The sequence below is a fragment of the Pezoporus occidentalis genome, unplaced genomic scaffold (assembly GCF_034315485.1).
Source record: "Pezoporus occidentalis ecotype Australia unplaced genomic scaffold, CSIRO_AGI_Poc_V1 ctg35, whole genome shotgun sequence".
NCBI lineage: Eukaryota > Metazoa > Chordata > Aves > Psittaciformes > Psittacidae > Pezoporus > Pezoporus occidentalis.
The window spans coordinates 2091818-2103718 of NW_026915483.1; the positions used below are offsets into that span (position 1 = coordinate 2091818).

Below are 11901 nucleotides of genomic sequence, written 5' to 3' on the forward strand. Positions count from 1 at the left end.
ATGACACTGGTGCAGGGTTGGTGCTGACTTGTTTGGTGGCTTCCAGCTATAAATGGAGTCCTTGTGGGTCATCATCTGAGTGTTTGCTGTATTGAGGATAGCAGGGAAGATAAAATTATAGAATGGTTTGGGTTGGAAGGGACTTTAAATGTCATCTAGTTCCAAACCCTGACACCTTCCACTATAGACCAGCTTGCTCATAACATGAAAATAGGTCATATAAGCAGAAGATGGATGTATTAATTTATGTTTTCAAGAGTGTTACAGCTTTCCATGCAGGTTGCACTGAACTTGACTTTCACTTGAAGTAGTTGCAACTTCATGAGTAGCCTGCTTCTTTCATAGTTTGCTGAAATTAAAGTCAAAATCTGTAAACTGATCCTGGGATTGCTGAGTGGTGGATTTGGGCACCTTTAACATCACTTGGCTGAGGAAGAGGTGTTATTGCTGTTGAGGTGAAAGGTGCATTTCCACTCCCCTGATGGACCAGCTAATTCTTGAGTCTCACTTAGATCTGTGGTTTGCATATGCTTGATTACGAGATGTCTCTTAAGCAGGTGTTGATTACAGAGATCATCGAGGAAACACAGGTGCCCAAGTATCTGTTGAGCAAAAGGTCATTTAACATGTCCAAGTGTAGGCAGAGCTGGGGGCTCCCTGGAGCTGTGACTGGGAATTCATTGTTCCGTAGAGCTACATTTTTATATAATTACAGTAATAACAAATACAGTAATTAATAACATTAAATGCATCAAGTAATTATATACTTTATAGATTTGATTTAATTCATTGTAATTACGTTAATATTTTAACTGAATTGATGCTAGCAATATATTAATGTCCTAACATTAAATAATTTATTTGCCAACACAAACCTGACCACTCTCAATTCAAATGTTCAGATTTATTTTTTTTTTTTAGAAGAAATAGAAATCCTGTGGAATTATAAGAGGAAAACAAAGCAAACAAAAAGCAACCACCACAACACCCCAAAATCCACTGTAGTCAGTAGTTCAGGTATTGTTCTCAGGGGCGTTCTCACACTGAAGGTCTAGTAGACCATACCAAAAGGTTGTTGTGAAGTCAAAGTTAAAACATTGGCTCGAGTATAATATTGACCGTTAGGAGACAAATTGTTATCCTTTGAGGAAGTACATTTAAGCTTGTTTGGCTGGAGGATAGGGGTCTGTCTCTCTGCTTTGTGTGACTGAGGTCTAGGTTTCATTCTCACTTTCTTGTTCTTTAAGATGGAAAGTGGGGAGCATTATTAAAAGCCAGGCTTTAGTGGCTGAGGCATGTAGCTCCCAAAGTTAAAAGAGACTCCCATAACCGGCTGGGGACCAGCATTGAGTGGAACCTCCTGGATTGCAGTGAGGCTTGAATTCTCTATGCTTTGTGTGTGGCAGGGGACCTCCCAAGCTAATAAAGGAAAAATGTTAATGGAGTAAATGACAACATGAAATATTTGAGAATTGTTTCTGTGTGGGAGCTTAAAATCCCTTTTTCTTCCTCCTTTTCAGAAAGAAGACACAGCTCCTCCAGCAAGCCACCTTTGACTCCTCCCTCCTCTTCAGTATTTTCCCTCATTTCATCCTTCCCTTCAAAAAACAAAGGTAGCTGTGGAAGTGGGAGCAATCGTTCATCCAGTGGAGGTACTAGTGCATCATCATCAAATTCCAAGGTGTTGAAATCGCCCAAAGACAAGCTGCAGATGAGCGGAAACAACAGGTTAATGCATTCGGTACAGCATAGCAAAGTTCCCCATGATAAAATGTGAGTATGCCTTTTGACAAAGAACTAAATGTTATTACTTGCATAGACACTGCTGTATCAGTAGAATTTCCTTTGTGTTTCAGAGGAGTTTGTATGAAATCACTTTAAACTTCTCCAGATCTTTTCCAGCAGCCTGGTCTAAGATTATAACATGATCATGTTATATACATTATGATATATATGTCATGATATAACATGACTATGTTGAACAAGAATTCTTGCAAAACTGCATCTTAAATCACTATAAATACAAGCCATTCTATTAGAGGCCCTTAATTCTTCAATCTGTTGTGCACACCTTGATCATAAGGGGGCTCTAGCTCTGATTCAGGTGAGTTTTGACCTGCACACATGAGATTACACAACTGGTAATATAATCTACTGTCACAGAACAGGGCATTTCTCACTGGACACAGCTGGCTCATTCCAGTTGCTTTGGTAATAGGTTTATTTGTGAATCCAAGCAACTGTTTCTGAATTCTCTGACTCACTGAAATACTTACAAGAAAATGAGGAAAAGAGGTCAGAAGAGATTACAGACATGGTAAAAAAAGTGAAAACAAAGATAACAACAAAAAATCTGTGAATAAAGGAGGAAGGCCTCCATTTGCATTGTGAATAGATTGGAGTAGTGTTGAGTAATAACATATTAAGTACATTTATAATTTATGACTGTAATTTTCAATTTCTTCCCCCTTTTTTCCATAAATAATAGTATGACTCCATCTGTCAAAGTGGAAAAGATTCATCCAAAGATAGATGGTGCCCAACTGAAAGCTGCTGTTGGTCCAACTTGTTCTACTACTGTGAGTTCCTCAATAAAGACTGGCCTTAATTGTCCCTCAATACCAAAGCCACCCTTGCCTTCCCCTGGACAGATACTGAATGGTAAAGGTCTTCTCTCTGTGCCTCCGTTTTTGGAAAAGAAACCTGAAGAAAATACAAATAATAGGAAATTTTTACATAAAAGATTGTCAGGTAATTGTTTTTAATTATTATTTCCTATATTTCTCTTAGTAGTGTATCTATAGAAACACATACACAGAATATATAGAAATAAGCTTCAGAAGTAAATTAAGCACTTTTATAACATTAACTTGTAATTATATATGGTTTATATGTTAGAATTTAAATGTATAATTGGACATACTCTTAAAGAACACAAACAACTTGAAATGTGGATATTGCTTTCAGAAACCATACAGACCTCTAAGGCCTGTCAGTTCTTACAGTTATAAAATTACATTGAATTACTATCTTTAAGTATTTTCCTTTCCTTCTTTCTATATGGAAGGTCCAAAATGTACATAGCAAATGGAATGACTAGCACCTTAAAAAATGGAAACCCTGTCCGACCTTTACACTTTCTAAGTGCAGTAACTTTGAGCGTTAGTGGAATGGTAGAAGAGTTCTCAACACCCAAAAAACCACCATTTGTCACACTTCATATTGGTGGTGTACTCTAATCCTAAAATGTAGGATCTACTCCTTCAGGGTCCCTTATAGCTGTGAATGTCTCTGTTCTGTTTGTAGACTTGAGATCTGTATCTCAGCACACCATAAGCTTGCTGAGAATGTAGACAATATTGTGTGCAATTTTATTGTGCAGTTTTATTGGTACATTTGAAAACAGATTCCAGTCTGGTTAATTTTTATAATGAAAATAGATGTTAGTATTTCACAATGTCTTTTGATAACTTTTCAATACTGTGTACCTTTGACAGAGAGAGAATTTGATCCTGATATATACTGTGGTGTCATAGATGTGGAAACCAGGAAACCTTGTACTAGGTCTTTGACATGCAAGGTAGGATATCTCAATCAGAAGAAAATTATGTAAAGTTTTAATTCAATTTCCTGAGGAATATGACAGAAAATGGAAAACTCCAGATTTCTGCTGTCAGTAATTACCACTTTAAATGGCACCTCTCAAAATATGTTGCCCAAAACTGAGAAGGAATTGGTTTTGAAGTTCAGTTAATGCTTTATTCAAACACTTATTTTTTAAAGTAACTCAGAGGTTTGTATTTCTGTATAAACCTTTTAAACATGGATATTGACATGGGGCAGATTATGTTCCTTTGCGTGTAGGTAGTAGGGGGTCAGCATGATCTTTTCGGGGATATCTTTTGGGTCATAAATGATGAATTTTAAAATTCCTCGTGAGCATTGAAAGTATTTGTTTATGCAGGATTTAGATAAATCAAACTCCTTTCCCCCCAGCAAAGTCTGCAGCAGATACTTAGGAGGTATTTGTGTAAATGCTCATGCTGCCTCATGTACCGCTACAGCCAACCCAGAAATGAGTTTTAGAGTTAGGAACTCTAAATTAAGCAACCCATAAAATCTTTTTGGTCAGATGAAATGTTTCCTCTGGCTCAAAAATCTTGGGGAGTCAGATGCGGAGAGGTATCAGTCCCAGGGAACCAAAAATCCAGATCCCTACAACTGTGTAGTATCAGCTACTGTTCAAAGCAGCTGAACTGTCAGTAGGGGAATCATCTGGTAAATAAACTACCTACAGAACAAAGGTAAATGAAGCTGGTCCTGATGTCCCAGAGGAGCTGAACTTGAACACATTGCCCTTTTGGAATTGCAGGGGGAGGCAATTGTTTTGCTACTAAAGGAAGGAAAAGCTTCAAGATTTTACAAGAGATCTAGGCAAATCAAAAATGTAAAGTAGAAATGAAGTAAAAATGCTTCTCAGCAATTCCTTACATTATACTTGTTGACATTATTCCTGTTGGAATAGCTGTTTGTGTTTGAATTACATAATGGTAATTTTTATCTACGAAAATTGACCCAAGGAAAACTTTTATACCATATGAAAAAAGGTATTGTATGTGAATTAAGAATTCACAAAAATAACTTCCATCTCTTTCACTTTACCTAGAATTCGTGCCATATAAACATGTAGCATTCAGGATACTCAGAGGACTTTGAATTCTGTCTCACTCTGCATTCTGCTCTGTTGTTTTGCATTCCTTCATATCTATTTGATAGCATTAGTTTTTAAGGAGTATATTATTATACAGAAGGAAGCAGAGTATTTTTACAAATATTTTTCCTGTCTTTCATTAGATTTAAATATCGTGTTAAATATTTTTGTAAGTGAAAGTACATACTCAGTATGTTTGTTTGTGCAGTAGTTGGCAATTAAAATACCAGTGTGAAAAATATTTTTGGTTCTAGTCTTAACCTTAGAAGAACTTTGGCAGCTTCTTCTTTAGAAAGAAATTTGAAAGAAGCCTTCTACTTTCATCAGACAGGGATATCATCGTCCACGCAGCAATCTTAGTTTGGTTTCTATGATTCTTCCATTTATTTGCTGAACCGTGAATGTGACAATTTTCTGTTTCAGAGCTCTAGACACATGCTTTGAGTGTTTGATTTCCACAAATCTAATAGCCTGGGATTAATGATTTATTCATGGTTTTGCAGACACATTCCTTAACCCAGCGGAGGGCTGTACAGGGTCGAAGAAAACGATTTGATGTGTTATTAGCTGAGCACAAAAGCAAAACCAGGGAAAAGGAACTTCTTCGACATTCGGATCATCATCAGCAGATGCCCCCTCTCAGGGAACCACATCCCTCACCTACTAAAACTTCCCAGGAGCTGCACCAAAATTCTCATGGAGTTACTCTTACAGAATCAAAGCCTTTATTACCTAACAAACCCAAACCTCACCCCCCCAGTCTTCCAAGGTAAGAAAAACCTGCAGATCCCATGGTATGAAATTAATCCTGGTAGCTTCATCAGGTGGATTTTGAAAGAGCGATACAGATCTGTTGGACAGGGCGGAATTCTTGCTCTAGGCCTGGTGACCGTACAATTAGCAATTACATGCTGAGCTGTAACTCCTAGCAAGGAGGGTTTGGTGTTTGAAATAGTAAAAGCAGTGTCAACTGACTGCTGACAGTTCAGCAATGGTTGGGCAATGCTGCTTTTCCAGGGGTACCAGACCTCCTGTCCTTCCTCCCAGTGGATGTATTATGAGACTCTGGAAAATACCGGAGATCTGTTAATGTAGATTTCCTTCTGTTGGTAGTAGTAAGTGTTTAAGCTTGGAATTTTTAACTAGATTTAGTTCAGTAACACCTTTCCTGCTTGCCTTGCCTAGGCTTCCAGGCTGTCCAGCCCAGCACAGTGGAAATGCCCCTAGTGAGTCTCCTTCTGTCCACGAGTCCCCGCACCCTCCCTTGCCTGCAGCTGAGCCAGCATCTCGGTTATCCAGTGATGAGGGCGAATGTGATGAAAAAGAAGAGCCTGTTGAAAAACTGGATTGTCATTTTTCAGGTCATCATCCTCAACCAGCTGCTGTACGTTCCCAGTAAAACTTAACCTTGGTCTCTCACTGGCTCTGAACTTGCAAACAAATTACTTGAGGGGGGTTTAGGGGTTGTTTTGTATTGGATATGCTTGGGGGTTTTCCCTTGATTTTAAGAAAATCATTTTGTTGCACAGTAGGCAGTGAAGGTTTAGCTGTACTTGTAAAATAAATGTGCTAAAGAACTGTGCTTGCAGATCACTTCCTCAGAGTCCAAAAGAAATCGGAACACAAAACGCTGAGGATCAAATTGGTAACTGCTTTAAAGGGCTGCGGGTTTGGAATAAAAACATGTAAACGGTGCCCTTTGGGTGAGATTTTGTTACTGGACTTTCTCCCCCCACCCCGCATCCCCCACCCCATTCATGCACACATTTTTTACTTCAGGTGCCATTCGTCACAGTACAGGTAGCAGTGATGTGTTAGTTTAATAATCAAGTCTTGACAAAAGCTTAGTCTAAAAGCACAAGCTTTATTAGGTGCCTGTATAAAAAATTATCTCCTTTGCAGAAAAATACAGACTATGAGCAGAGAGCTGATAGCTCCTCTGAAGTAGATCTTACATGTGTATATATTTATATAAACACAAACTAATATCCTTCCCTGTTCAATCAGAGGGATTTAATTTTGACCACTGCTTTTGGTCATAATCATGGGAGTATCAGAAGGGAAGAAAATGATCATAATAAAAATGGTGTTACACCATAGAAATAAAAAATTTAATTTATATTTTTTAATCTTTTACTTAAACATCTAAAAACATACTCATTTAGCAGGATTTATTTGTAAATAAACTGTTATTCAGTGAGTTGTTACTAAAAGTAGAAAACACCAACAAAAATCTGTTCTTTCCAGTTTTGCACATTTGGTAGTCAGCAGATTGGAAGAGGTTATTACGTGTTTGACAAGCGGTGGAACCATATTCGATGTGCACTTGACTTCATGTTGGAGAAGCATATTAATTCACAGATGTGGAAGTGAGTAGAAGTGAAAGACTTCTTATTCTTCTTGGTATTTGTGGAAATATGTGAAACCTGTGGTTCTGGTTAAAGAACAGTAACCTTGTGTTCAGATTAATTGGATCTATAGTTGATAATCTGCTTTACATATTTTTGCAACAATTAACTATCAGTTTAATATAATGTTAGTGGCATTAATCAGCCTCAAGATACACTTTAATGTAGCATTGTTAGACTTAATATTATTCCAAAGAACAGTAGCTCCGTAGGTTTTCACTTGTTTTTCTGTTCACCTGTAGGAAAATTCCTCCAGCATCCAGTAACACAGCATCAGTTCGTGCACCTCATCGGACAAACTCGATGCCTGCTTCGCAGTACGGTGTCAGTGCAGCAGGTTTCCTCTTACCCACCACAGTTATGTCATCGCCAGCGTTGGTATCTCCTTCCTGCGTGTCTCTGAATAATAAATCAGTACCATCACATGGAACGACACTAAATGCCAATCCTGCTACTTTGGGTGCAGTGGATCCTGTCTGCAGTATGCAATCAAGACAAGTGTCTTCATCCCCTTCAACACCTACAGTGCTTTCCTCTGTACCTTCACCTGTGCCCAGCAAACCTCAGAAAATGAAATCCAGCAAATCTTTTAAACCTAAGGAATCTTCTGCTGGCAGTGGCACCTGTAACAGCACCGGCAGCGTCAGTAGCAGCGGCGGCTCAGGAAAGAAGCGTAAAAACAGTTCCGCACTGCTAGCACCTTCTCATTCCACAGAATCCTTTAGGAAAAACTGTGTGGTTAACTCTGGAAACTCTGGGACCTCCTATCATCCATCAGTGACAGCTTCGTCCCACAGCGTTGGCCTCAACTGTATGACTAGCAAAGCTAACTCTGTTAGCCTCAAACATGACCAATCAGGGAGGGGTCCTCCGACTGGAAGCCCTGCAGAATCGATAAAGAGAATGAGTGTGATGATGAACAGCAGCGACTCCACGCTCTCCCTAGGGCCATTTGTTCATCAATCCAGTGAGCTGACTGTAAATTCACACAGCAGTTTTTCACATTCGCATACTTCCCTTGACAAATTAATAGGAAAGAAAAGAAAGTGCTCACCTGGTTCAAGCAGCATAAACAGCAGCAGCAAAACAAATAAAGTTGCCAAATTGACATCGGTGAACAATGTTCATGCAAAACACACTGGTGCAATCCCAGGGACACAAGGACTGATGAACAATTCTCTTTTTCATCAGGTAGGAAGTTTTCTCTTGAAGTAAGCTAGGATGAACATGCCTTTTCACTTGCTTTTTTTACATGTGTTCTTTTAATTATTAGCAAGCCAAGTCCAGATCCTATTCAAGTAAAAGATAATTCTCTTACTTGTCCACTACTCATTTAAAGTGGTTTTATAGTACATTTTTGTAAACACTCTCATAAAGTGTAGCTTTATTTCTTCTAAACTTAACCTTAAAATGTTTCTTAGATGTTGCCTCTGAACTGCTCTTAGGTGAAATTCAGTCCTCACATTTAAAAACCCAATGATTTTAAAAGTAAATCTTGCCAGCCAGCCATGGAACTGAGCTGTGTGTCTCAGCCTGACTTCTTGTTTCTGTGTCAGTTATAAACATTCTGCAAAGTGGAACATAATGTTGCTGATAACAGAACTGTGATACTGTGATAAAATAAGCCTATTATCCCAAGGTGTCATTGACTAACTTCTTAGTAATAACGAGATTAAATGTTGTGAATAAGATAGAAATCTTTTTAGTCAATAAAGGAAATAGATTTACTATAAAGGAAGCAGATCTGAATATACAAGATCCCATTTTAAAATTTAGTTTAGGGTTTTGTTTTTTTTTTAGATAAATTGCACTGGAAAAGTAATGTATTGGGAGAGAAAGTTCTTGTAAGCTAGGATGAGAATTTAGAAACTGGTGGCTCAGACTTCTTAATACTATTCAAACTGACTTGGAGGGGAAAAAAAATATTTGATACAGCTTGAGGAGAAGACAGAAGATGGAATTTTAGAACTAGATTTTGTGATTGAAAAACTAAGAAATTTTTTGTTTCCCCTGGTGCTGATAACCCGATGTCTGGGTCCCTGCAGGACCCAGAGGAAGGTCAGGAAGAGCTGCTTCAGAATGGCTTCTTACTTTCCAGTTTCAGCCATAGATGAAGATTTTTCACCATTGTGTTGTGTTCACTGTAACAAAAAAGCATTCAGAGGCTGAATTTCTTTTTGAACTTACCTAGTAGTTTCTTTTTCAACTATGCAGTATAAAGGAGAAGTATAATTTGAGGTGAATTAAGGAAGGAAATCCTGTCTGAAATCATTGTAACTTTAAAGAGCTTTAGCTTGAGAATTGTCAAGTCTTGGAGGAGCCAACCTCATGTTGTTACATACAACATCTCGGAGGATACAACCTTGTATGCATCACATTGTTTCTGCTGATTCTTCCCCAAATATGCTCTTGTTATCCAGAAAATGTCTTTCAAGGGACCTGCTCTAATAGCTGCCTCACTCATCCTTCTCTTTCTTTTGCTTGCTTCAAAGCCAAAGGCACGTCCCTGATAGCTGGATGCACCACGGTGAGAAACAAACTGGACACTTTCCACTACAAGCAAAACCTCCATCTGGATTTCTGGACTCCAAGATGCCTTGAGTTTTCCCAACTTCCCATGGTCCTCAGGTGTGGAAATCTACTGGACTGTCACTTAAACAAGGAATTTCCCTGAAGCCATGTCTGTAGCAGCGAATATACTAGAAATGGACACTGGATGAAGTTCAGCCACATAATTGCTCTTATCAGTGTTAACGGTGGTCTGGACTGTTTGCTACAAATCTGTGAGATTTTACTTACAGGAGTACATCATCTTGCCACTATTGGACATAGATTGGCTGGGCAAAGGAATGTTTTCTGGGAGGAAATAAACGTTACTGTGGACTTATTTTTATACTGATGGTGTCTTTTGTAGGTGATAGCTAACCAGACAGACACCCTCAATGGAGAAGACCCTGTGACAAGGGGGAAAAATGTGTGAGGCACAGGGGAAGGAAGCCCTCGAGAAGGGAATATGGCTTTAGTGTTCTTATAGCAATGTTCCTTTAATGGAATATAAAAATAGCACAATTCAAAAACTACTCTGTTTTGCCCAGCCTTTTGCAAGTAATTTGGGATAAGAAGCTATCAGGAGTTTCAAAAAGACAGCAACAAAACAAACCCAACAAAACCTAGAAAAAAACTTGTTTGAAGCCATTGCTTAAAAAAAACAAGTATAAAAATGTTATACTACCATGATACAAACCTTATTTTCTGTTCTTTAGAATAAGATTTGATTGCAGAAGAAAATAAGTTAGGTTTGTTTTTTAAAAGAATCCAAAACCATCCAACAGGCAAAGGCCAATAACCTCTAAAACTGTATGCCCAAAGAACATATTTATTGACCTATGCTGTATACCATAGGCCTTTGTTATTTAAAAGGAATAACATGTATTGGTTAAATGATGCTGGATTTGCCTTCCAGCTGGTAAAAACAGCCCTTTTTAAAGTATTTAAATATTTTCTAAGAAAACCCATAAAAGCCAGTTTGTTTATGCCTTGTTTGTACAGCTATGTCTTTGACATGTTACGCTTCAAAACCACTACCCAGTTCTGGAATAAAGGCCAGTTTAGCAGCAGAGCATCCCACGCCTACCCCAGGCTTTCTGAGTAAAGGGGCTTTACCCAGTTTTATATAGTCCAGTCACTTTTGATGAATGATTTTTCTCTTGCTCCAAAACACCTCAAAAGTGAATTCCACTAAAGGGCTTATTTGTCATGATTTGATCCACTTGGATGTTTTTGTTAAGTTTTTAAACATCAGGTAAAGTTTCAAAACTGACCTAAACTTTCATAAAGGGGGCAAAGCAAAGGCAAACAGATTCCTAACCAAGAAGACGGGGGGTTTTCCTGCCTTAAAGGGGCACCAGCTATTGCTGAGAAGAGACAATCTGAGCCTGTCCAATTGTTTGCGTAGCCCAGCCTCCTCCCCAGTTCTGGTGGCAAGTAGGAAGTACATCAGGGAATCCACAGCCACTCTGAGTAGCAGTTGCGTAGTTGTTTACCTAACGATGCTTTCAGTTTAACCTGAACTTGCTACGAAATCATTGTTATAGCAAAACAACAAGAAGCCTCTATGCAGACACTTTAGCTTTGAATTGGTACAAAAGATCACATTTGAGAAAGCAATGTACTTAGAGACACTTATTATGCAAACTTAAATATAGACAACTTTTCAGGAACAAAAGGATTTGTATTTAATAGGATGCCCTGTTGAAAGGATTTTTGCAACTGCAATTGGGATAATGGGAAAGGAACCAAAGTGATAATGCCACAAAGAGAAATTGGAGTGAAATCCACGCTCCGATGAAGCCCCTGGGGCAGAGCTTCCATGTCGGGATAGCGCCAGTCACAAGTGCAATTTGACTCTCGGTAGGCACAGAGGTAAAGGAAACAGGAATTTTGGCCAAGGTTGAACATTAGCAAGTCTGTGATCCAGTTCTCTTCTGGTCTTTGAATGTTCTGTTGATCTGAAAGCATAATGGCAACCTCATGCTCCTTTGTAGCGTGCAGCCATGTTAACATGGGCATTCCCCACCGCTGCTTCTGCAGTGCCTGTGTTGCTGGAAGCCGTTGGGAATAGAGTTAGAACATCCTAAATCCTGTCTGCCCTTGAGCATAGACCTGCTTCAATATTATGTTTTCGATCTTGGTTACGAGCAGAACATTGTTCCTGAAGCTTTTTTTATCATCACGTACTTCTTACTGTAAATAATTAAGGAAGCTTAACAATTAATTTTTTCC

The 11901-nt window shown here is 38.6% G+C and overlaps 1 protein-coding gene across 6 annotated transcripts in view; it reads left to right on the forward strand.

Annotated features, from left to right (window-relative positions):
- Window positions 1-9773, forward strand: part of ATXN7 (ataxin 7) — an 82235-nt gene extending 72462 nt beyond the window's left edge. For all 6 annotated transcript variants that reach the window (XM_062630231.1, XM_062630230.1, XM_062630232.1 and 3 more), the window contains 8 exons: window positions 1521-1773; window positions 2489-2751; window positions 3498-3580; window positions 5215-5480; window positions 5897-6095; window positions 6959-7080; window positions 7362-8310; window positions 9612-9773. In XM_062630231.1, coding sequence (XP_062486215.1) covers window positions 1521-1773; window positions 2489-2751; window positions 3498-3580; window positions 5215-5480; window positions 5897-6095; window positions 6959-7080; window positions 7362-8310; window positions 9612-9629 — 2153 coding nt within the window. In that variant the 3' untranslated portion in view covers window positions 9630-9773. The remainder of the gene's footprint in view (window positions 1-1520; window positions 1774-2488; window positions 2752-3497; window positions 3581-5214; window positions 5481-5896; window positions 6096-6958; window positions 7081-7361; window positions 8311-9611) is intronic.
- The last annotated feature ends 2128 nt before the right edge of the window (window positions 9774-11901 follow it).